At 36.3% G+C, this 27,480-nt stretch overlaps 1 protein-coding gene across 2 annotated transcripts in view; it reads right to left on the bottom strand.

Annotated features, from left to right (window-relative positions):
* Window positions 1–25,693, bottom strand: part of so (SIX homeobox 1 protein sine oculis) — a 33,177-nt gene extending 7,484 nt beyond the window's left edge. The window contains exons 1-3 of one of the 2 annotated variants that reach the window (XM_018450325.1): window positions 25,150–25,693; window positions 18,893–19,175; window positions 17,275–17,509 (exon numbers count right to left, since the gene is read on the bottom strand). In XM_018450325.1, the coding sequence (XP_018305827.1) occupies window positions 17,275–17,509; window positions 18,893–19,175; window positions 25,150–25,455 (824 nt within the window). In that variant the 5' untranslated portion in view covers window positions 25,456–25,693. The remainder of the gene's footprint in view (window positions 1–17,274; window positions 17,510–18,892; window positions 19,176–25,149) is intronic. The other variant, XM_018450326.1, reaches the window with a different exon arrangement.
* Window positions 25,694–27,480: the final 1,787 nt, after the last annotated feature.

Raw genomic sequence — 27,480 nt, 5'->3', positions numbered from 1 at the left:
CACCTTATCTCATTACGAATTGCCATATAAATTTATGTATATTCACGTTCGTGTTAGAAACAACGATTTTCGAACGGTGTGAAGACCTCGATAAAAAATAAAAGCCCCGTTCTATTATTTTCCCTATTTGGACACGCCACCACGAAGCGATTGTGGTGGTCGTCTTGGTGGCCAGTCTAGCTTGCTGTTTTCCATAGATCTATCAGAGACACATACAGAGAGACATCGTTATTTATAGCGGATCGACGAGATTCCCGCAGGTAGGAGCTCGGTGGCCGCGCGCCGCGACGTTAAAACACTTTCGGTGTTTCGGGATTTTTTAATCCGGCTTACGCCGAATCTGCCGGTAGTTTTCGGCATATCACGACCGTGTCACAAGAGCGAACGGATCTTTCTGTCATCGTCTCATCAGCACGTCGTGCACTACGCGCGACCCATTACCGGGACGAAAGGCGTGAAATAGATTTAATCCCGGAAGAAGCACCGAAGGGACACCCAGCGTGAGTCCTTGACCTTCGAAATATCCCTGTGAGATTTGGTGCATGCGGAAGGAAAGAGTTTCTTGTCGATGTTCGGGTCTTTGATACAGCAAGGCTAAAGATCTTTATAATGTGTTATCATAAAGTATATATAAATATGTTTTATTTATTTATTTTAGAAACACATTTTATAGTTTCATGCAACTTTCTTTACTTTTCCTTCTTATTGGAAAAATTTGGTCACTTTCGATGTAGGAAATATAAGAAAGTACTAAGATAAAAAATAAAAATAAACATATAATAATAGCAGATTTGTTTTTTACAAATTTTCTGCTATATTCTTAATAATTGTTTGTTATACTCCGTGTATTTTTCAACACACTTTTCCGATTTCGCTAATACAGAGACAGAATCTAAAACTTCATCCAAATCAAGAAACATTATCATCAATATTGTAGCTAACGAAAATGTAAAAAAACAAATATAGGTGACAAAATTTTATTTTAAAGATATATATGAGAGATAAATAAATTTTTCCTTAACGGAGAATTAATTAGCGGAGAATTTGGGATCATCTGCATTTATTAAAATATTTTGCCAAATTATTAAAATACTAAACCATATAACCAGATATCTTTTAATTCAGTGTCGATAGATATTTTAGGATTAAACAAAAAAAAAAGAACAAAGCTTAAATGATCTAAATCCATATTTTTTTATATGTATCCTAAATTGAATATATATCTCAAATTAGCCGATTATATAGTCGTTACGTTCCTTTTACAGATCGAAGGACGCTCGCGTCGATCGAAGAGGATGAACGTCCAACCGCAAGACGCCACAAAGGACTCGTTTGAGATTGAAAGGCGCCACTGAATGCGCAATACCTTTCGTCTCGATGAAAAAAAGGGGGAAAAACATGAAAGAGTGGGAAAGAAAGAGACAGAGGAAAGGAGGGCACAGCCATGTTGGATCGTCTCAGCCATTTTTGAGGACGAAAAAAAGGCGGGATAGGGGCTCGCTTCGTGAAAACCGCTTTGAAGAAGACCACGTCAAATCTGACAGCTCGCGGGAAGGGTCCACATATGGGCACGTAAGGGCCGAAAGGGCCCGCCTCGTCCCCGTTGCCGTTGAAAAAGAACGAACCGCTCGGCTCCCCTCTCCGTACTCCCGCGATCCCCTGTCTTTTCCTCTTCTTCTTGTTCGGAATCGTGGGGGACAGAGGGGCATTCATTCATGCACGCATTCCCAGAATGCAACGTGCGTGCGAGTGTGTCCGGTACACGCACGGGATCCTTGGAAGGGGCCCGCGCGGAGGGATATGGCGGAGAGGAGAACGCAAGTACCATCTACCATGACGCGAATATCTGCGAGATCGGAAAAGTGTCGAACCAAAAAATACATAGAGTATGACAAACGTATGAAAAATATATTAGTTATAGCAGAACATTTGTAAAAAAAAACATCGGCAATTATTATAATATAAGATTTGTTTTTATTATCATTTTCTTATATTTCCTATATCAAAAATGAATGAATTCTTTCATTGAGAAAGAGAAGTAGATAAATAAAATTGCACGAAACTCTATAGAATGTGTTTCTAAAAATAAATAAATGAATAAATAAAACATACTTATATATAGTATGTATACAGCTGCAGTTGAAGATGATTAATGTACGGATTATCTGTATAGATATTCCCTGCATACATGGTAAATTCCTTCCACACAGTTTCGCTTTAACACAGAGATTGAGAATTGAGGTTTTTATGATACGATTAATAAAAATATTCAAGAATTATTGGTAGAATAAGAGGCTAACTCTTTTTTGCATTAGTTCTTGGTCTCGTATAACACAATTATACACGAGATTTGGGCTTATTCTGCAACCCTTAACGACAGAAACAATGTCGTTACATGATAAAAAATTTTGTACATGATAAGAAAGCTGTAACGACAATATATGACGATATCGTTACAGTCATTAAGAGACAGAATAGAGACCTTAATCTAAAAGTGCAACGAATGTACGAGGGCAAATCAATAAGTATCCGTGTTTGAAGACAGGTGACGTTGCTGATGCAAGTTGGCATTACCATCGTGTACTACCATCTTTCAAATGACGCCATACAAAATTTCAGAGTGATTCATGCAATAGTCTTGATTTGACAGCAATTCGTAGTGAGAGTGTTTGATTTTTTCCGATACAATGGAAAAAGAACAATATCGATCCGTGATTCGCTTTTTATTTTTGGATGGAAAAACGTGCGAAGAAATAAAAACGAAGTTGGATGCCGTCTATGGGAACCCTTCACCATCTATGACAACCGTCAGATATTGGTTCAATGAATTCAAACGTGGTCGTTCGTCTGTTTTTGATGAGGAGCGCCCAGGCCGCCCGGCAGACGTGGTTACTGAGGAAATCGTTGAAAAAGTCCACGACATGATTCTCGCTGATCGCCGAACGAAAGCGCGTGAAGTAGCAGAGGCCATAGGTGTGTCGTATGGAACGGCATTAAATATTTTGCATGATAATTTAGGAATGAAAAAGCTGTCGACCCGATGGGTGCCGCGATTGCTCACGGTGGACAACAAGCGAATGTGGCTATCAATTTCAAAGCAATGTTTGGAGCTGTTCAAGCGCAATCCGAAGGAGTTTTTGCGTCGAGTAGCAACCGTTGATGAAACATGGATTCATTACTACACACCGGAGACCAAGGTACAGTCAAAACAGTGGATTTCACCCGGCGAATGTGCTCCGAAGAAGGCCAAGACGGTCCCATCAGCCGGAAAAGTGATGGCCACTGTTTTTTGGAATGCGCAAGGCGTAATCTTCATCGACTACATGGGGAAAAGCAAAACTATCACGGGACAGTACTATGCTGACTTATTGGTCACTACTATGTTGAATTGAAGAAAAAACGCCCCCATTTGGCGAAAAAAAAGTGTTGTTCCATCAGGACAATGCACCGGCTCACTCCTCCGCAGTCGCCACAGCCAAATTGGTCGAATTGCGATACGAATTGCTGCCGCATCCATCGTACTCTCCGGATTTGACCCCCTGCGACTTCTTCTTGTTCCCAAACTTGAAAAAATGGCTCGGTGGAAAAAGATTCAATGAGGAGGTCATTGCCGAAACAGAGGCCTATTTTGCAGAGTTCGATAAATCGTATTTTTCGGAGGGGTTAGAAAAATCGCAGAAACGTTGGGAAAAGTATATCCTCCTAAAAGGGGATTACGTTGAAAAATAAAAAAAAGTTTTGTGAAAATCTTGCGTCTTCATTACTAACACGGGTACTTATTGATTTGCCCTCGTATACGTATATATTTTTTTTCTTTAGAATTAACGCAGAGTTTCAGAAAAATGAATATTCTTTCGTGAAAATTGCATAAGCCAAGAGTCGCTTCGACCTTGACGAGGTTGAGCCGCGCCCAATTCCCGCATACGAGTGCGACACGACGGAAGTCGTGGAAAATCTTTCGAACGTCTGAGCGATTTCCTTGAGCCTGTCTGTCTCGTCTCTTTCGTGAGACTTGTTCGGTTACACAACGAGGCCGAATGCGTTCTTGACGCAGAAATATAAACGAATGCAGGACTGCACATAGCAGAGTTTAGGCCGAGTAGCATCGACAATTATCGCGATTAGAAAATCCCGACGAAAATATGCAGATTTTAAAAATATTCAATAATTTTTTAATTATTTTATTTTTAATCATTTTTAAATTATTTTTAACAAAATTTAACTATTTTTAATAATCGGATACAAATAATTAATAAAATTATTTTCGTGTTATAAATATAGTCAATTTTAAGAATGTATTTTAAGATATATAAAGATTGAAAGTTCTCTCTTTCTCTCTCTTGTCTTCTGTGTTGCAGAAATCCAGATGAAATTTATGATAATCCATCGCCTAATTCGTCACTTTAATTGTGACATAATGCAGTGTTTAGTGTATGTATGTTGGATTAATTAACGTGAATGATTTGACATTTAGAGTCCAGAACTTGGAAGCGGATACGGCAGTAGCGGCTACGACACACAGCGTTGAAGCGAGTTCTCTGATTACAGACACGGGCAGCGCGCTGCCCAGACACCGTGCCCGCTGTAACCGTAAACCAGGGAATGGTACCAGTATTCGTGGCTATTTCGGGGCCACGTCGGCGCTACGATTTGAACGAGTGTCTCCTTCCGTTTGACCCGAAAGCATCTTTATTCACTTGCAAAAATTTACGTGACGGTTCGCGTCATTCATAGAGAAAGCGAAATATCGGAGAACACGTCTTCGGATACATACGCGATGCATTATGCCATCAATCCATCGAGATTTTTGCGAATAATTCATAACTTCGGGATGTAATAATAACTTTAGTAGTAGTTACTTTCATCAAAATCAATACACGTTCGCCAATATGTGATACACGAACAAAACGTTATCGAATGTAAATTAATTAAAAAGAAAAATGAATTTTAATGTACTGTAAAATATATTTAACGCAAGTTAAATGTTTGAAATCATCTTATACATCACCTCATAACGTAATACAATCAACGCGAAATAGAAAGTATTCATATTCATGTAATAAAATCATGAATAACGTATTCAATATTATCTACGTGCCGTATAAAATCGAATATTCCAAAGGATCGAATGTCTAAATTATATAACTCATGAATTTTAGAATAAGAACAGAAATTTTATTACCCATTGAGGCAGAGGAAAGCTGTTGCTTAAAATAATCCGTTCGTTTTTTTTTTTTCTTAAGAAACATGTTACCATTTGCTTGTATTATATAATAATATCGAGCCAAAAAATCTTTTTTGATAGCATTTCGAGCCTGTGAGTGATTATTGGGTCGGCAGACGTCACAATCATCGAAGTTAGCCAGTTGGACGCCATGTCGAAAGTACCTTAGGGCGTACCGGGTGTACGAAGGGCGAGGTAAAGTAGCGCCACCCTCTTTGTGTCACCGACGAGTCTCTGCTTTTCAGAAGGAGTCAATATTGGCGCAGCCACCCCTGTCTCTAACCCTTACCCACCACCTCCGCGGCCGTTACCGCCCTCTCGACGCCGATTCTCCCATCTGTCTCATTCCACATCCGGCGAAAGTACACTGTCCCTTCCAGAAAACCCGCTACTTCGATTATTTTTAACCCTCTTGTCTGCGAATCGATACTCGCGGTTAATCAACCGCTGGATAATCGATTAAACAAAATTATCCAGCTAAAATTTGATGAAGTGTATGCAGAAAATGTATGAAAGCGCGAACTTACTTTCCGTCTTGAAGATCAAAAATGTAGATATTTTATATATATATATATAATAAATGTTAAGTATTTAGCCATTAGAATATCTATGCGATCCAACGCTCGAAAGTTATCATTATAAAATATTAAAAGATATTAAAACGCGAATAAGACGGATCAATCGAAATTGATAAAGAAATATAAAAAAAAATTTTTTTTTGTGTTGATTTATTAATCTCGATTGATCTGTCTTATTCGCATTTTATTAAATTTTGCACAATGTTGCGCAAGCAGTAAAATAATGATTGAAAATTTAATATTTAATATTCATAAAAGGTTTAATAAAAGATACACGTATTGTTCAATCAGGTGAAAAATATGTTAGCAATATTAAACATTAAAATCGTAATTGCATATCACATTTCATTTTTATTCCATATTATTGCGTAACTTCGCAAAAAGTTCAGCATTGTAGATATGTATTTTTACACTATTACGCAGTAAATCCATCGAGGTTACTGAAATTCAATCTTTTTATCTCAACTTGATGATGATTATTATTATAATAACATAAAATACTTTTAAAAGTTTCGTTATACTAAAAATATTTTTTATGCACAGAAATTTTCAATTTAATTTTTAATTTGTCTAATTTTTTACTCTGTAGCAAAACCAGTCTATTATACAGAATTTACCAACATAATTGTGATGGTCGTAAATGCGAAATTTCAATATTTTCAAAAAATATAATTGTTAGATATTACTACCTACGCTTATTATACTTCTTTATTTTATTCATATACATATATTTGACATTGAAAAAAAAATATATTTATGTTTATCACAATACATTTGCTTTATAACATATTGAAATTTTTACATTTTAATAAATCCGAATAACGACGAAGATTTTTGTATAGCAGATAAATGCTTTAAAAAATAATTATTATTTAAATCCTTGTATGCATACACCCACATTTATTCATACACATTTATATGTACACAATTTATTTAGGAAATTAGATAATTGTAAAACCAAACATTTTTTATACATATATATTTATATAAGAATCGCGATTTGTTGCAAAAATATTCGAAAAAGATGTAATGAAATCAGATAGATTTAATTTGAGTAATTGAATTTATCAAAATTTTTCAGTGTACATTTAGGGCTCTATTCTGTAATACTTAAGTGTTATTATTGAATGATTATAATCATTAATAAAGATTTTTTTTATTCTATAACAACAAAATAGCGACAAAATGTACACTCAATAACAACTCAACTGTTGTTTGAGTTTACGATAATTTTGTTACCAATAAGTTTGTTGTTAATGAATAATAACACAGTTGTCATTTGTAGAAAAGGGAAAGTTCGTTTGATAATAATATCGTAAGGATTACAATATATATATATATATATATATATATATAAAAGGTCTTCAGTATCGCAATTATCCCGATTAGTTTTTTTCTGTAACCTTTTTATATAGCTAACAGTTGTCATTTCTGAAATATACACATAAGCTTGTGTGCGATCTATTATGCCGCCCTTCTTTGTTCACGCGTAGAATTTTACGACGGTGATACGGCGGATCATCGAGTCCGATTCGTAGAAAACGTCAGAAGAACCGCACACGTCGCCTGATAAAACGTCGCCACAAACAAACGCGGTGAGCAGCCGAGCGCGTGTTTTTCGCTTATGCGGCGCGAATAAAACGTCCGTCCCTAATCTAATCTAATCTAAAGTGGACAATCTCTGACGGCCGACAAATGAGAGAGACGTTAATCTTACTGCCAGTATTTTCCAAGCGATAATCATGGAGCATGGAGCGTGTTTAGAGTTTAGCCATTAATCCGGAATAAGCGCAGAGTTCATATCCTTTCATGTAGAATGTTTCCTGATTTAATAACCTACCAATCTTATTGTTGTGTAAACACAAAAAGCTCGAGAAAGTTTTAAAAAAATTTAATTAATTAACAATAATAAGATTGAAAGACCGCTAATGTTAAACATAATGCTTTAAATTAAGAATTTATACGTGTATTAAATTAAATTAAATTAAACAATTAATTTTGTGTAAACACAAAAGGGGCTCCAGTAATAGTTTTAAATTTAATAAATTTAATTAAATTTAATTAATTAAAAAGCGCCATAACGGTCAGAATGTTTGACGCTCGCACGGAATGCAAGAGATCCGGGTTCGATTCTCGGCCGAGGCATTATTTTTCGCAATAAGTTTATTACAGTTTTTAAGTTGGGAAATTTGGGAGGATTATTAATATTTGATTGCGTTGAAAGTCCGACAACCATATCGGCACGCAATTATAATACAAACATTGTATTATACAAACAATTGTACAAACAATTGTACAAAATTAATCGCGATGATACTAATCTATCTGACCGATGTAGGAATATAAATCTAAAATTTCATGAAATTTCTATATTTTATAACGCGATTGATCGAATCGAGGTCAACGCCGACAGGAGCCATCGATTGGATCGGTCCGGGAGAGACGACTTAAATTTTAACAACAAATCGATCACATATGGGATAAGATTGTCGGTCGGCTGGAAATAACGTCCCTACTATGTCCTCTCCCTCCATTTTTCTCTCCGCGCTGTCGGATGAAGGGGGCGAACGAGGACGAAGGCGAGGGCGAGAGCGAGGGCGAGGGTTCGAGGGTTGGTACATTAGCAATGTTTTGTTGACACTGGAGAACAACGACGAAGCCATTACTGGCTTCTGCCAGCGTGATATAGCCCTTCGATCCATCGAGAAAGCCGGCGAACGGTAAACTCGCTATAAGAGTGACTGCTCGGTCTCTTTTTACCACCGAGACGTCGTTGTTGTAAAATTGTTTTTTGCATTCTTATAGCATTTTCCACTATGTAGGAAAATTAGTGCATCACTGATGCACACTGATTGTGAGTGCAAAAATTAATTTACACATTTTCATTATTAATAAATGATTTAACCTTTTTACGTATTCTTTGTTGTCACGATAACTCCATAACAATAAAAGGATTAAATTATTTATTAATTGAAAATATGTAAACCGATTTGCATTTCATGTAAACTCAATTGCACCAGTGCAAGTGCTGTACTAGTTTTCCCAATGGAAAACGTTAACTATAATTTTTACATTTAGAAATCTGTATATTTTAATGTAAACTTTTGAAAACTCTTTGCATTGAGCTACGATGATGTAATGGCTTTTGTAATTTATAATTCTCATTTTATAGAAATCAGAAATGGAAGTAAAATTATTTTTAAATGCCAGCCAAGCTTCTTTCTGTCTCAAATATCTTATCATTTTAACCTTTAACTGTCTTTTTGATGTAGCATATCCCGACTTTTTTCGCAATGCTTTTGTAGTACTTTCTCCATTGCTTATAACTTTTTATTAATCAAGATACATATTTTCTTAGTTAGATATGTTTTTTAATGTCTAGCGTTTCGATTAAAAATTTTTTTTATAATATATGATCACTTTTATGAAAGTTGTAGCAATCGAATTAGGCATTGACTCTGTACCAATGTATTGTTCTCATGGGCGTGTAATGCTCTTATCAGATTATATAGAAATTGTGATTGAGATTGGACTGAAAATTGGCCAATCAAAGCAAAATTGACTCAAAATTGATTTTCTTTCTTCCGATTGAAATTCCAATTCAATTTTAATCTCAATCTTTATAGGCATGGTCTGATATGAGCTTGAGGGTTAAATATCGATAAGATATTTATTTTCGGCTTAAAAATCATTCGACTGAAGAATAATAAATTCGAAATATGATAAGTTGGAGAGCGATTGTGGAATGTCTATACTTCGATTTTTATTTATTTCTGCGGCGCCACGAGATGTTGCTCTCTTATAGCGTTTTTCACTGGCAGAACTGGTGCGCACTCAGTACACATTAAAGCTGTTGTACACTAACCTAATCTGAATGTAAAAGTGATATATCTAAATTAATAAAATACCTAACGTATATTTTATCAAATACCACAATAAAATTTATTGAAGATTTCACGGTTTAATTCGTTTCTATATTTTTATTAAACGTACATCTTTACGTCGATTTGTGTACAACGGCTTTAAAGTGCACTGAGTGCGCACCAGCTCTGCCAGTGAAAAACGCTATTAGCCCTTAGCTCATCGCTCGTAAAGCTAGGTCCCTTCGGAGATCGCTGCGTGACTCTAACTGTAGGACTAGCGCGACGATAATAAAGACGTTTTAAACGCCATGTACAAGCGCGACCGCTCTCGCAGAGAGAAAGTGAGAGAGCAAAAAAAAATATACAGCGCGACCAGTGCGTGTAGTCGGGAGTTTATTTTTGACTGCGAAGAGAATGGGAGGCACAATGCACTCGCGGATGCACCGGCGTCCATATCCCCGTCTCCTCCCGCCACCTCTCTGTGGCTCTATTGTTTGTCGTTTTGACGATGATTGAAATCGACGCGTTTTAAGTGTCGTACATATACAACGGCGCGTACAAAAAAGGATCGCAGCGCGAAACGTGCAGCATTTATTTTTCAAGCCGAGCGATAGAATCGATATTCAAAAAAAAAGAGCCAACTGACCGACTGTATTTCAAATCTTCGAGAGCAACATATGATGCTGCCGAAAATGCTGTAACTATAGCACCTTATTTGTATCCATCACGAAAACGTGTCATCATTGGCCGTATTGAGAAAAAGTAACTTTACAACTGTTATAAGATTCTAATATGATTGTTATTCATAGATTTAGATCCAGTGAAGAATAAAAGACAAGAACAAATCATATTCAAGAATCTTACAACAGTTGCAAAGCTGCCTTTTTTATTAAACACAGTCATTTCCAAGGAACATACAAAAATCGACAAAAAATTAAAATAATTTTATCTTGATTCTTAATGTCAACAGTCAAATTTTGTAATAAAAAAATCATCATGTTGACTTTATCTTGACTTGGTGTGTTTCTTGATTTGTACTAATCAATCTCTCGTTTACGAGGAAGATTCGTGAAACGTAATCTGTATATTAATCTGTAAGTAGCTAGGTGGCAGTATGAGGTCCTCAGAGAGAACACCCTCCAAAAATATTACATTTATATTTATATTTTTCAATAGTATATATAGAATTAAATGTTATTCACCCATTTAAAGAACATTTTGACTGAAGTATCTAAAAATTTAGCTAAATATAGATATGACAATTTATTGGTCCATTAAAATAATTACGCAAGAATGTCAAGCATGATGAGCACTGCTTCAAAAAAGTTTTCAGCAAAACTTCTTTTCGTGTTTATTTTTATGAGATAAAGGTATGTAAAAATAATAAACTTCAAAACTTTTAGACAATACTTTTCATTTTCCTTTTCCAGAGAGAGAACAAAGTTTTTAAAATAATTGTTCATGGGATTTTGTAGTCACATGCCTACTTAAAGATTAGAAAAAAAAACGCGATAATTTGTTTACTGTCTAAATTTTTTGGAGAAATCCGTCTTTAAAAAATAAAAATTCTACCATTTTTTGAAAGAGTGGTAGAATTTTCAATCTTTAAGAATGGGATTCCCTACTCCAAAGAATTTAAAGAATACAAACCTTCTGAATGTGCATTGTATACAGCATCTTAAAATAGGGAATGTGACCTGCGATTTCCTATTTGCGAGCTATATAAATACGTACGTCATTGCCATATCGTTTTCCATTGTCAGATATTATCACATATTATTTTTAGCTTAACGGCCGAAGTGATCATCCGGCGGACTAAAGTAGCACCGAAGGCTCTTCTCCCTCATGCTGCAACGCGACACCGTACGCACCGTCGGAAAATTTCGAGAAGCGACAGGGACGCACATGGATTATCCGGCGCCGTCGCCGACATCTTAATCAGCATCACCGCGCGTTATCTCACGTTTGGGCGATACACGCACGTTCCGTTGTCATCGGACACTGAGTACTGAGAACAGCGATTCCGTTATCGTCGGCAGTGATGCAATTGCAACGACGTTTCGCCGTTGACATACTGCGTCGTCATCGTGCTTTGTGCGTTTCTCAAAGTGCAGCGGATGCACTTTGGCACAGTTGGATTGGATGCTGACGACTTTGTATCTCTAATACATGCTCGCCGCGAATCGACCAGCGCAAATAATCTAACGTTGATTACGGTCGAAGAAGTCTCTCTTATCGGAGTCAGTCCCGATTTTTCGGTATGCAAAACAGTCGTGGCATACTACACGACTTTTTATCTCGATCGAGTCTCATTGTTTAAAGTTTGTTACGGCAGGGAGAGAGAGAGAGAGAGAGAGAGAGAGAAAGAGCAGCCCATAAGGACTAAGCTTATACGGATATTATGGGCGTTTCGAGAATCCACTATGTTTAGATCAACCTTATCTTTCGCGCGATTTGAAGCTTATATACTTCCGCTCGGTTACGCGCTTTGTGCGTCGATAATTATGGCCGACCGATACCAATTAATTCGACCGTTTACGACTCGAGGGCGTACGTAATCATTATCTTTCTACATAAATTACTACGTAGACATCGTAATCGTGCACGATAAACCGCTCGTAAAAAGAGCGATAAATAAAAATTGAATTATGAATTAATATTGATAATGTTGCTACACTATTATTATAATTATCGTATATCGTCATTATATCGTCATAATTCATTCTTTTAATTTCCATTACATGATACATTTCATATCTAACGTTAATTATTCTTTATCAATTATCGCTTGATAGTACTCGTAAATGTGTTAAACACTGTATGTAAATAATTCATTATCGAAATTCGTTTTGCCCTTTTTTTGGGCGATCTGTGTTTTATTGAGCGTGCGCATTATATCTTATCGAGACGAGATAGTTAAATCGTTCGATAACAGTTCCCGGGGGAGGACTACAGTCCCTGTATTTGACGTTTTTTGTCGGTTGCAGACGCCCACGAGACGCCCCTGTCCCGAGGGGATCGTTGGGACACCGCCTCTGCATACGCGAGATATTCACTTAATTTTCGACTATGTTCTCGTTAAACAACTACATAATTGTGGCCGTAATTCTCGAACACGTATTATTTTTTTCGTTATTACAAACATTACTATAAATAGAATCAAGTTTTTTTTATTGTCAATTTATTTCGGGAATCAAAAGAATTCATGTATTTAACTCGATACAATTAGATGAAAATATGTAGCACAATTATTAAGTTTATTAACCCTCTCTCTTTTCTCAGATAATTTAAGAATTTAAGTCGTATAAACACATAAAAATTTAAAAATATTTTATTATAAATTAAATTTGATTGTTGGAATTAAATTATACAGATTGGCATAATACGATACAATGCAATTGTGAAACTAACATACTATATTTATAATCACGGTTGCCAGGTCTCCAGATTTCGACTGGAGACTCCAATTTTCAGGACTAATCTCCAGTTCTCTAGCAGATAAGAAAATCTCCAGTTTTTTTGTTCGCGTAGGATATTTATTAATTGCATATTTAAATTACGTAGAAAGTAATAAGAAAGTCTGTGATTATATTCGCAGTTTATTTTACGAATAATAAAAAAGTTTGTAATTGTGTTCGCACTGTATGTAATCTTGTAATAATAATAAAAAGGTCTCTGTGATTGTGTGTTGACACTTTGTGTCAAATGTTGATCAAATATTAATAACAAAAAGAAAGTCTGTAACAGTGGTCGCAAAACATGAATTAAACCCTGCGCCTTTTTCCTTTTCTCTCTCTTTTTTTTTAATGAAACAATCGGTCGGCCTTTAGTCGAAATATGAACTCTCCAGTGCACGGACCTTTGGGTCCTAGCCGTATAGTGCTCGGAACCTGGTAACCTGGTGTTTATAATATCCGAGATTTGATATACTCCGCTTTAGGGTTACAGTGTAAAGATTTAAAATGTCAATGATTCAAAGTATCGACTTTTTATTTTTTAACGACCTTATTTCAGAGTACCTAATTATGTTGATAAAAAAAAATAGACTGGTTGTCAAAATCTGTTTTCTACTCAATTAAAAATTATAACTACATTTTTAATCATTAAATATCACTGCTATTTGAATGTATTAAAATATTTATTCAATTTCAATATCGATTCTGGCAAACGAACTTAATGAACCATCGCAAAAAGTTATACATATGTATGAGAGAGAGAGAGAGAGAGAGAGAGAGAAAGAGAGAGAGATTAAACGAGATTCGCTGCGCGAAAAACATAAGAGTTTACTCGGAAAATTTCTTTTACGTCTTTATTAGATAATAAAAATCTGTCTGTTATCAAAGAATTTCTCGACCCTACATTCGATAAACCAGAATAGTTTTGAGCCGAGTAAATATATTTTATTTTGGTGAAAATGTATTGTGTTATGAAACTGTAAATACTTTTTTCTTGAAACAATATTTTTTTATAGTTTCACTATGATTTTTCAACATTTTCAATAATAGACATCAGGATTTGCCTTTTTAACTTGTTGTAATTAAACTTTCTATAAATTAAACTTAAATACTATATTATAAAAATTATTTATTTTCATAAAAACACTGTAAAAAAGATCATTTTTGTAAAAATTTATTTTGTGTTGCTATTTTGTCAATATTTTTATTTCATAGATTTGATCGATAAAGATTTTATTTTAAAAAAATTCTATTTTTGTTATATTTTAAAAGTTGACGTTTGTATTGTCAAATCTCGGTAAAATAGAAAAGATTTTTCTTTAAGTACTGATCTATTATTTTTTAATAAATAAATGTTTCTACAATATTCTATATTAAATTGTCTTCTTAAATGTATAGAGACTATTGTAAAAATAAATTTATTCATATTCATTGTCATAATTTGCAAGTGATTTCTTGCATTAAAACATATTTTTATATGTTCAAAGATTTCGTCTTAAAATTTATCATTGTTATCATTGTCCTCTGCTAATGGACATAAAATCCATCAAATCCATCAAAATCATCTATTAAACAAAATATGTTTTCTACTAACATTAGCAGACTATAATATACACTAATATAAGCGTCAGCGGAGTGGATGGACTTTATCGAAGAATCCGGTCGATCTATGCGAATTATGGACGCATTTTCTTGCGAAGGAAGGAAGTGGGAAGCACTACCAAGGCAGGACCAGTGCACACATCATGTCACGGGGAACGTATCGAATTTCTTATGGCTTCTGTGTATTCCCATGGCAGGAGGTCAGAGATGCGTACACGTCTACGAGGTGTTCGCAAATTAACGTTCGTCCCAAAGCGGCTTCGAGGATCAAGAATGATGATTCATATCGGTATCTAATATCATTTAATATAATCGTCAAGTTTAACTCCAATTTTCAAGAATATAAAATTTTTGCGTATCTAATACATCAACGAAACTTGAATTGAATGAAGTTCAATTCTAATAAGAGGCGTACTTTATTAAATTATTTTCGTTAAAATCGAATGCTTCGCGGAAATATAATAGATCCGTAAAAGAAACAAGTATATGTTTATAATTTTTAAAAAGTTTGCGTAGATTAAATAGATCATCTGAGATTGATACGAGAATTATTAATTCCAAAGTAAAATTCATATCAAAGAATTTATGGTCACCCTATAAGCATCACTCATGACGATGGATCTTACAGACTTGTCCGATGGCTTTGCGGATACGTGTGTATGGCATCATTCGTCGCATATTAATTACAGGAAATCCCGCAAAGCACCTCTGCTTCCGAATCTCCCCAATATCACAGAAATGCCCGTTCAATTGCTCAATTGCATTTGCGTATGACTTCGCGAACATTTACCTTTAAATTGTTACAATGAATTACTTTAAATAAATCCTTAGCTCAAAATTTTTAGCAATTATACGCAATTATACGCTGAAAAGAGATTTTATTGGAGCATTAATTGGAATTCTGGTTCAAAATTGTTCTCAATTTAATGTATAATAAGCTATATTGTCTTATCAGTACCATACTTTAATTCATTACAATAATTATAGGTTGGTATTTATAATCGATTCTTATATTTAAGATTGTCTTAAGTACAATCTTAAGATTTCGCGAACCAATCAGAAGTCATCTTAGCATTTTAATACATTACCTAAGACGGTCTTGAATTAAGAACAGACTATGAATACCGGCTATAATTTGCTTTACAATTTAATGCTTTTAGAAAGGGAAACAACGCTGATATTATTAAAATATTATTAAATAAAAAGTGATCGCAAAAATCGTCCGTTTTTTGGGCCCTCGATTTTGGAACTGAACTGTGCCAAATATCTTATATTGAGATATTAATCACAGAAAAGTTTGAAGTTGAGGTGACAATTATTATCAGCGTTGGGAGGGGTGGAATCAAAGTCCTTTAACAATTATTACCTCAACCTGAAACTTCTTTGTAATTAATATCTCAGTGTAGGGCATCATTTGGCACACAGTTCAGTCCAAAAATTAAGGACCCAAAAAATGGGCGAAAAAAACCTTTTTTTTTTGGGGCCCTTTTCGCGGTCACTCTTTTATTAATGGAGACAATAATGTAATTCGCGATATATACATCAGAGATTTCTCTTGCAATGGATTTATATCCGGTTCAATTTATTAATCAGCCGACTGAGACAGAGAAACGTGGCACACGTTTGATCATCGTAATGACTCGTCATCGTTTCGCCGCGACGCGACGTGCTAAGTTTCGCGGAAGAATTCGCGGGAGATTGGCTCTGTCAGCGGCCCAGATGGCCCAGCTGGTACTTATTTATTTATTATTCGCTCGTTCGCTCATTCGGCAAAGGAAAGGACGGCCGCGTGCATGCGACACGATGCTCTCGCTACGCGGCGGAAGGCATCGCATTACGTACATAGTTATGGGGCCTCCGCTCGTTTCTAAAATCGGATGTAGAGCAACGACCTTCCAAACAACACGAGACTCCTACGGGCCGATCACTTCTATCCGCGAGAGACGAAGATTCCACACTAACGTGGCCGTCAATTGTACATCTATATTATCGGACGTAGAAATATCATCGGATATTATTTACTTGACAAAGTATTTAATAAAACGGTTACGTTATATGAACTCTATCGTCCGTCATATTTATTAATTTTTGGAATTACGTTAGTTTCATATCGTTATATCTTGAGTCGTTAACTATTAATATTTTCTATTATATGTGTATGATATTTAATATATTTCTATTTAATATAATTTCATCTACTTAATAAAATATTTCAACAGAGATAATTTAATATAATTTAGTATTAAGAAAATGTAGAAGTATAATAGAGAAAACCCGATCCTATTTCCGTCGACCCAATTTGACGCCCGTAATATTTCTTCGGCATTAAGTCGTACGTTTCTTTAACGCCTTTAAATCTTCACTTTTTAATTTTTTTTCGGATAGTTATATAATACTTTGATGTAGATTGTTGTATACTTCTGTTCTAGAAATTTTTTTCAGAATGAAACACATTCCTTTTTAGCTTTCAGTTTTATCGAGGCGAAAACCCAATGACAATTCAATTTGTGTAATTAACTAAACAGGAAGAGTCTCCGCTGTCAAAGACTCACCTATGCTCGGCGGCACGATCTCTCTGTCTCCTGTTTTTGAACCAATTACTGACTTGCGTAGTGGTAAGGCCGGTGCTCTCCGCCAATTCTCGCTTTTCGCGCGGCGACGGATACGGATTGTTGGCGTACCAATCCCTCAGGACGCTCCTAGACTTCTCTTTGAAGCAATAAGACGTCTCTTCGCCATCCCAGATTGTGCGCGGTAGCGGAAACTTACGACGCACCCGGTACTTTCCTGCAAAGAAAAAAGCAAATCCCTCTATATAAGTGAGGATATTAATTTAACATTTTTTTCAAAGAAAACATAAAATAAGAATGCAATTTTAAAAGCGTCACTATTTCAGTACCGTCAGAAATGTCAGAATACCATGGCTTAAGTCTCTACCTGTATCTTTAAATACACATTTTGAAGTCTCCAAGATAAACACACTTTGGTACTCTGGCGAGTGAAAATTCTCACCGCGAACGCAAATTCGCGACGCCGTGAAAAACGGAAGAGGAAGCAGCGGCGTGTTACGGCACGCACTCCGATTCTCTCAACGCGCACACAGAGGCACGCTTTGTTTCTAGCTTTTCTTTTTTGAAGACGGATTTGGTTTCTGGGCCGAGTGCAACGACGGCGACGTCGTCGGTCGGTTTCACGCGCGACGCGCGTCGCTTGCGAATTGACCGGGTAAAATAGGGCCAAGTCTATACTACTCATTAGCTGGTGCGTGCGATGATAACTTTGCACGTCCTTTTGACCGTTAATGTCAAAATCGTGCGGCATGCGTTTCGCGCATTGTTTATTTATAATTGCCGCGCGTAATGCCCTAAGCTCGAAAACAAATACGACGCGCACGCGTCGTATTAAAACACGAGATTTTAATGCGCTCACCAGTATTGTTCAAGTTTAATCCGCAAAGTAATATCTTATATCGAGAATTGGATAAATTATTCATAAATTATCATATGCATTGAGTTATTAAAAATTTCAGAAATTTCTTTAGTTATATAGCAACTGACGATGACATTTTTGCAATATTTATATTTCATTTTATAGTAACATATATATGTATCTCGAGAATAATAATAAGGATCACATCTTGAGAATAATATATTAAAGATCATTAATTTAATGAGATGTGCGACATAGTTTCGTGTTCACTCGGATTTTCTGATTTTTAATGAAGAAAGTTAATCATTGTCGACAAAGCACTACTCCACTTTCAACGGCTTTTTGCTTTATGTGAATGTTCTATGATAAATTTATTTATTTCCAGAAAGCAGTTGTTTATCGTGCTATATATAAACATACTCTTTTTCTCTGTTTTTCTATTATCTTTTCACCAATCAATATCGACTAGTATTCATTCAAGTAAGGATGAAATCTCATTCAAGTTATATTTTTTTCAAAACCTACAAGGATATTTTGCTAGACTTAATAATCATTGATACAAAAACGAGAAATACTATTATTTAATAAAACAATTGAAATCAATAGAAAGTAGCAATTAACAATTGCGTCATTAGGAAAAATATTATATCGTTGAATTTGCTCAGAGAAATAATCTCTCCTTATTGTTTTACTTACATGCATAATACGGAAAAAAAAACCGAAAGAAAAATTCTTACTAACCAACTGCGCCGAGGGGCCTTCCGCGCAACCTCTCGGCTTCGATGTAGTGAGCCTTGAGCCAGAGAGCCTGCAACTTCGGATGATTGTTCGGGTTGAAGGTGTGGCTCTCCAGGATCCTGTAGAGCTCCTTAAATTGGCCCCGATGGAAGGCGACGATCGCCTTGGCCTTGAGCACGCTCTCGTGCCGGTGCAACCTGGTGCACGCCGGCAGAGACCATAAAAATCGGCTGAGCCTCTCCACGGAGCCTGCCTGCTGGAGAACCTGGACATTCGACACCATCGCCTTGAAGACGATAGACAGGGGGGGCACACTGTTAGTCGGCAAAACTCATCCCGGGTCTCCTCTTATTCTAGTGTATCTTGTATATGTCTCATATTCACCTCTTTTAGCTGATCGTTTCGTTCAAGGAAGACGAGTTGGACAACTACCAATGACTAACAGATTGGTCGGGACATTTTCGTGTAAAAGGGAACTGTGAGAATTAGGATGAGAATGGAAGATTATAGCAATTGACAATTAAGGCAATAATTTGTTTTTCTGAAGAACTCGGGAAAAATTAACCTTAACAAGGAAAAATTAAATTTAGATTAATTCTCTTGTATTTACAATTATCAAATCGAGAAAATTAATCTAAATTTAATTTCTTTCAGTTTTGAACAAAGTAGTATATATAAGCTATCGTTACATTTAATTTAATTATTCACAGAGTGCAAGTAAAAAAATTATAAAGAGACATAAAACAGAATGCTATAACGAAATGATCTAAAATTACATAAAGGAGCTAAAAAGTGTTTATAAATTCAAACAATGATTTGATCATTGATTGAATCGCTTAGATACGATTCTCAAATGGAAAAAAACGTTAACTTTTATAAAAACTAGTTTGAATGGGTACAAAAGTTTCTTAGTTATTTTATCAGAACTCCTTTAAGAAGAACGAATTGGCGCAGCCTTAGATAGAACTGATTTGTATTTGGAATTTTTTATCTTTTCTTTAATAGGAATATATTATAATGACTATTTAAGTTAAATCTTGGATAACTCTATGTATTCATATAGCACTTTTAACAAAATATTAGTGTGGAGATTTAGAATTTATTACACGCCCGATTATCTCTTTTTTCTCAACAAAACCAGTGTCTGTTTAGAATCGTATCGATAAAGAAGTTGAAAAATTGGTCTTGACTTTGTGAATATTTTCTTACGAAAGTTACTAAATCTTTCTTAAAAACGAAAGAGAAATTTTTGGATTATAAAATCTAATTAAAACTTGTAAAAAACTGGATGAGATTAAATATTACATGATAAGGATAAGGTTTTAGAAATTTAAAGAGGAATGATTCAGGATGTCTACCTTTTATGCCGATATATTAACGAATTTCAATTTAAAATTTTTGCGAGCAAGCAGAAATGAATCTCGTGTCTTGGAACGATTAAAATAATCTAATACACGATTTCGCGAATTTCTTGAAATATCTCAAATATTTTACAACAGTCGGTGATCCCTTATGTCAAGATATTAGAATCTATAATTATAAGAGAAAATTCTATATATTCCGTTTGTATATTTCTACTAGAACTAGAAATATGAATATACCACGCAATAATACGAAACTATACGGAACCGCAAAAATCTTTATAATGTAATAATAACATTAAAGTAAAATAAATAAATTATTAATAACATTAAAGTACGAAAATTCATAAAACTATATTATAGTTTTAATAAAATATCATTTGAGATGGAGAGAAAATCTGATAATTACTAATATGTAAAATTACACTCGACATATCTGTGACGTTTAACATTCGTATAATTTCTCGAAACGACCGTTAATGAACTTAAATGATCGCGTAACACGATCCTAAGTGGAACTATACATCAATTTTATTTCGTCATATACTTCAGTTCGTTTTATCGGTACGAAACATGTTATCCCTTGCGTGTTTCTCTCGTTGACATAATTAACCACCGAGGATTCCGTTTGAGAAATGAGCTATCTATAATATTTGCCGGTATCCGCATATGTCTGCTTTGCATCAGTGACGTTTATTCGATATATCACGCCATATATTACCAGTCTAGGTATCACCGTACGTATCTTTAATTTACACATAACTGATTTGCTAAAAGCACGGTACTATTTGTAAAATCGATACATGCAAATTTTATTGCAATACAAAATTTATGTACTTGTAAATAGGCGTTTGATCCTAATTGTCACTTTCTTGATATAAGCACAAATGTAGAGAATATCAGGACTGTACTCATTTTTATATCTTCTTTCCTACATGTTTCAATAATTATAGTAATTTCAAATTTAATTTCATATATTAATTTAAAATTCATGAATCTTATATATTATGTTCGAAGAAAGTTAATATCGCAGAGAGAATCTCTCGAAATTTCCTTTTAGCGTACAAAATTAATTGCTGCGAAAGCACCGACATGAAATTAAGACGTCGCCGATCGTATGAGAACGAGTGTCTGATCGCTTAATTAGCAATATGAGCTCTGTACACCTGTCATCTTTGTCTGCTCGCTGTCGTCGCCGGATGTCGCCGAATTTTCCATAATACGGCCGATTAATCTTGCCGTGTGGCATAATGAGGAATGAATGTCATGTCACACAAACGAAGAGAAATGTACGACATAGATCTCAAGATCGGATTAACTGTCAACGATGGAGATGCTGATTAGAAAGATCACAGTTACGTTAATCCTTCTTCTCTTTTAGAACTGAACAACATAGAAATTCAATACGTAAATGATAACAATTTTTCATATATAAATACGTTAAAAATCGAATGTATGTATAAAAAAAGAAACCAACATTAAGAAAATTTTTCAACTTTCTCCATTTGAAGTTTAATATGAATAATAATAATATTTAAATCTTATCATCAACGGATGATCAACGGAATAATAATTATATTTAAATCTTCTCTACGAATACGTAATCTAAAAAATGCATATATGTATAACATAATTAATAATTTTTTTCAATGATGATCGATGTAGACATTAAATATAGTTAAAATTAAGATTAAAAATGACTGAATCTGAAATTATAGTATAATTCAATTTGGACTAAGCTGTTAAACTGGGATTGAAAGTCGATGTTCTAGAATAATTTAATTAAATTTAGGAAGAAATCATTCAGTCCTAACATTTCTCCTTTTCTCGAGTACAAGATTGATTTCATTGCGATTCGACAAGAAATGGATCGGCCGACACCCGGTGAAACGTCGATTTCGTTTATGCTTTGAAAAGGGAACTATCATGGGCACCTCGAATGATACAAGACAACTAGCGCCCACGTGTCACAGCGTATGGCAACAATATTTTTTCACAATATTTTTTTAACAAATCGATACGTGATAGCGAGCCCAATGTTGCGAGTCACTCATGCATAACCGTAGGGCCCTTGGCGTTCTTCAAGGTCCAATCGCAGAATTTGAGTGCCATAATTGTCTGTGCGACGTGGGCAAGGAGTTAAAGTCTAGCCGCATAATTATAGCGCTGGTACAGGGGTATGCACGTGCAAGAACGCGTCGTGCAACGATGCAATCTGCGGCCGATCACTTCCGCATTTGGCAAACCCATCTTTTCGCATGCTCGTTATCTTATATGCGCTACGACCGCCACACGATTCAATCGTTCATGAATATTTTCATCAGCGTAAAGTATAGAAATTAACTCTTAATATTCACGTGACGAGTACACCTACGCGGTATAAATAAAAAAAAATTAAATAGACAACGCAGCAATACAAAAATTTAAAAGGCATCATCCAAGGGAAATCGAAAGACTAGAGACGTATTTTAAATATATTTAGATATTTACGTCACTTTGATTAAAAAGCATATCACAATTAATCTTTTTTGTGATTATACATTATATTTTTATAATAATTTCATATCTATTTTCTCATATCTACAATATCTTATATTTCTCGATTATTAATCCAAACATTTACGAGCTAATTTATTGGATTCGTTTAAGCAAATATTTACTTTATTATTGTTTATTTATTTTAATTTTCAATTTTATTGATGAAAATAATACGTCAAATGAATCGTTTGTCAATTAAATTTGAAACTGCATGTCGAGTGCAACTCGACGAGCAGTATACAGTAAAGAATCATTGAAAATTTTGCCAAACACGGAAAGGATCGCCTATCTTTCATTTTCTCTCTCTTTCGTTCTTTCTCTCGAACAGGACGAGTTAACATGTGGGACGTTCGATATGAGGGACGTAAACGTCGCACGCAAAACAATTTACGGTTACAGTAAAATCGTGCAGATTCCATTAAGCGTGTGACATGCAAGCGAATCTTGGCGCATAACGCTGCACATTGTCGGCGACGTAACGACCGACGTCGCGGCAGCAATTTCATCATCGGGAATCCACGTAGATCCTCGCTATTTCCACACTTTACAACGACAATCAACACGATGGTTGGATTATGTATGCAGTAGCAGATCAAAAAGAAGCAATTTATTCCAATTTGCGACATTTAAATAAACTTGCACGCGACATGAGGTTCTCGTGATGTTTATCGCGATGAATAGAATTTAATGAAGTCACATTTCGACGAGATAAAAATCGACCGGTATTATTTCGCCGAGGAAAGTGCAGCGATTGCTAGCCAGCCATCAGCGGCTCATTGTTATAAGCTGTGCGTCGCGAATACTGCGCGCAGATTCTGGCAATCCTATATTTTTGTTCGTAGGTCATATATGATAAAATTATTAGAGAGAGCAATGTTTTCTATTTCTTGAAGCGCGAGTAAAGTTCGGTGCAAAGTACTTGACGACAATGAATCATCGAGTTGCATGAAGATCAATCGTACTAATTATCGCGATTGGATGTAACGTTCGTAATTGCGAAAAATGTTTATATCTACGTCTAGATTTTAATTGAAATGTGAATGGATTGCACGCTTACTATAAACGCGACGCATAGCATCAAACAGCTTAATGCAGCAGGCGCGTGTTATGCAGCTAGAGATCATCTAATAAGAGTCACGAAACAACGTTGAATTTATACGTTAAACGAGTAACACTTCAGTGATGCTTATAGAAAGTCATCTTGATTTGTCAGACGTTCTTTGGATGTATTTTTGAAGACCAATTCCTTCGTCATATAAATTAGTTAGAATCACAATCTAATTATCAAGTAGATAAAAATAATAATTGAATTAAGATTCAATCATTAAAACGCTTTTAACTGCAAATTTCTTGATGCAGCTATAATTACTTATGCATTATCCTAAAGTTACGTATTGTTATACCGAGAAAAATGTTCTGATTAAATCAACAAAGGCTCAACAAGAATGGCATTTGATGAGATTAAACAAAATTTATGATAACTATATAGAAATTCTGTTTGGTCTCATCAAATACTATTCTTATTAGGCTCTTTTGTTGGTTTAATTAGAACATTTTTTCAGTATAACAATACATAGGATAATGCATAAATCGAGTTATGATCGTTATTCTTTTTGCCTACGTCAAAAAAGAAATCTCACAAAATATTGAACTTTGTTGTTTTTTTTCAGTGTATAGAACATTCACGGCTAAACATTGGGCGAGTTCAAGCTGGCAAAGCGGTTAGACATGCTTGCCGAGCAAATGAACATGATTGGTTCTTACCTGTAGATCCAACCATGTTTAATTACTCGGCGAGCAGACTTAGCCGCTTTGCCAACTTAAACTCGCCCGTTATTAATAATTTGAGAATCAAAGCTATCACTTGTACTTGAGCACAATTACAAATGTGGAAGATAAGCGCCCAGTTACAAATTCCAAAAGTTAATGGGCTTTCTATAGGTGTCTTTCATTTAGTGACACAAATGTCGTTCTATCTTTCTTGGCATTCCATGAGTAACAAAGATATAACGATATTCATGTCGATTTATGTCACTAAATGAAAGACATCCAGTAATAATTCGTTATATTTAAGCTTTAAGTTTTAAGCCGAAATAAATTGACCAATCATAGTCGAACATGTGAGAAGAATAACCAACTCTGATTTGTCAATTTCTTATGACTTAAGACTTAAAGCTTAAGTATCAGTGTCGAAGAAAGTGATCTTTTGTTTTTTCCCTCTTCTTCTCTTAATTTCTTTATCTTTAAACCTTTCCTCCATCATATACTCATTTATTTAATAATCTTTCTTACGTGTTACTCAGTATGTTTTCGTGTCTCTTATCGGAGGAGCTCCATGAAACAGGCGATCACACGACTTACCTCGCAGACACACGCCACTTGATCCTGCGTGAAACCGAAACTCGGCAGTTGGCCGTTACCGCTGCCCCCGGCGGAGCTCGCCGGGCTATCCTGGGGGCTGTAACTGGCCGCCCCGGTCGCGCCGGGCGTGTAAGCATTCTCCACCGTGCCGCCCGTCGTCGAGTGTCCGGTCAAGGGTGTGGGAGTGCTCTGAGGGCTGTAATCGCCGGCAGTGGTACCCAGGACGTCCGCACTACCACCGCCGCCGCCGCCGGACGTCGGGCCCATCGCGCCCCCGTTACCAGCGGTGCCCCCGTAGGCCATCATGGCTGCGTCATCTCCGGGGTCCACTACGACCCCCCGCACGGTACCGCCGCCCTCCACCGTTGTGACACGATCGTCCTACCCGCTTCGCGTTCGCGACCGCGACGAACCGCGTCGCCGCTCACGGGTTCTCCGATCCGACGCTACGCGAAAGGAAGCCCCTTCACTCGCCGCTCATTTTTCAAAGGGGTAAACCCTTCGCGGGGATCACTGCGGATCCTTGGAACGTCCTAATGAGAGCATCGCGCGACGCGCTCAACGTCGATCCAAGATCCTTGATACGTAACGTCGCCCGGGGGAAGCGGCTTGGTTCGATGTGGATTCTCGTAAGCTTAGATTGACTATAAAAGCCCTCTTTTTTTAATTAAAAGAAGTTCTATGACTATAGTCTAAAAAGACACGGCGAGTCGCCAACTTAGACTAAACCACTTCAAGTTAGTTCTATAATTGACTTGTGCACGTGTCAAAGGATGACAAGTGATAAAGTCCGCATAAAGCAATAATAAAATCGCCCAATCTAAGTATTGACAGTAGTTCAATGGCACACTTATTGCGTTGCTCGTCAAAATTGATCACTAGTTTAATTAGCGCTGACTTTTAATTACCGCTAAACGCAAAAGATATCTTTCCCTTTCCTACGTGCACTTGATCTTCCTCAACGCCTGTTCGTGTAACGTTATCTGTTATAGTCATTGATTAAACCATGTTCAACTAATTTAAACAATTGGGTATGTAAATTCGTTGCACTATATTACGTGAAGCTTGAAGCAAGAAAGCACTGTGAAAGCTCCTTTACATCCGTTTGATGAACTGTCGGTGATCGTGCTGGGATGATTGTACGCCTTTCCAAGGCATTATTCATTTATTAGCAATGTTGCGCTTGAATGTTCGTTCGACAGATTGATGTGATTGGTCTCATTCGATCGAGGATCACGTGAAGATCTTCACGACTAACGCGCGATATTTTCAACTGTCATCAGTCGACATCGGCAAACATCGCAGCCGGAAGCGGAAAAGAAATCCTACGAAACGAGATTGTTTTCAGTATCAGTCTTGTGATCAGCTTCGAGCCGACGATCAGTCGGTTCACAGATCGAAGTCGCGGATCCTCACTTCTTTCTGGACCACGATCTTTCTGGTCTGCGATCTGGCGTTAACCACGTTTCAAAAAGCAAAAAAATGGATATGCCAACATTGCTGTCTAATCTCTTCGGATATCTTCCTTCAGACCTCAATCGGATTTTTGCTAGGATGTTGCTCCTGCGAGCAAAGTATTGTATCCGAGGATGAGATCGCAGATTCCAAGCGGAAGATCAAATCATTCCAGGCGATGATCTTCAATTCGTTTCCGACGAGTCTCGCCTGTCGTTTTGGTACGATCGGCTTACAACCATTCATGGAAATACTCGTGGAACTCGCACAGTCGTTATATCATTCCCATCGAGAAACACTTCCGTCAAATTGATGCGCGATAGAGGTTTTTCCATCCGTTCATCCGCGAATCTCACCGTTTCTTCCGACTCGCTGTTCTTTCTTCCTGTCTCGGTCTTACTGCCCACACACAGGTTGCACCGTGAAATCCACGGGCTCGTGTTTCCACGGGGCCAGCGATCGTATTTATAGACTGCTTGGTACACTCGCGAGCGTGCTGCTATTATTAGAGGCGCCTTAAAGAGCGTCTCTCTCGCTCTCCTTGAACCCCAACGACGCCTCTCGTCGTGACGCTCTCCCCATGAAAATGTCACCAAACTGCTCTTTCACCTTCAAATTTCCTTCTCGAACACCACTTGACAATTTAATGGCGCCTCTCTGTACGCAGAATAAATGCGATGCTTTCTTTCACTTTTCTTAACGAAGTAATGGGACGATAGAGATAATCCTCGGCTGTTGCATTTCTACGTTCTTGCTATATCGTGCGTCCGAAGAACTAAGAATCGGCACTGATTCGAGTATTAAATGACCTCTGGTGCAAGCTAAGAATCTGGTCTTCGGCTGCAGTGGTCTCTCAGAATCATGCCTTCGCGAAGA

The sequence above is a fragment of the Mycetomoellerius zeteki genome, unplaced genomic scaffold (genome assembly GCF_001594055.1).
Source record: "Mycetomoellerius zeteki isolate Tzet28-1 unplaced genomic scaffold, Tzet1.0 scaffold275, whole genome shotgun sequence".
Taxonomy (NCBI): domain Eukaryota; kingdom Metazoa; phylum Arthropoda; class Insecta; order Hymenoptera; family Formicidae; genus Mycetomoellerius; species Mycetomoellerius zeteki.
The sequence above is the reverse complement of the archived record's forward strand: the minus strand, read 5'-3'. Positions and strand labels throughout refer to the sequence as shown.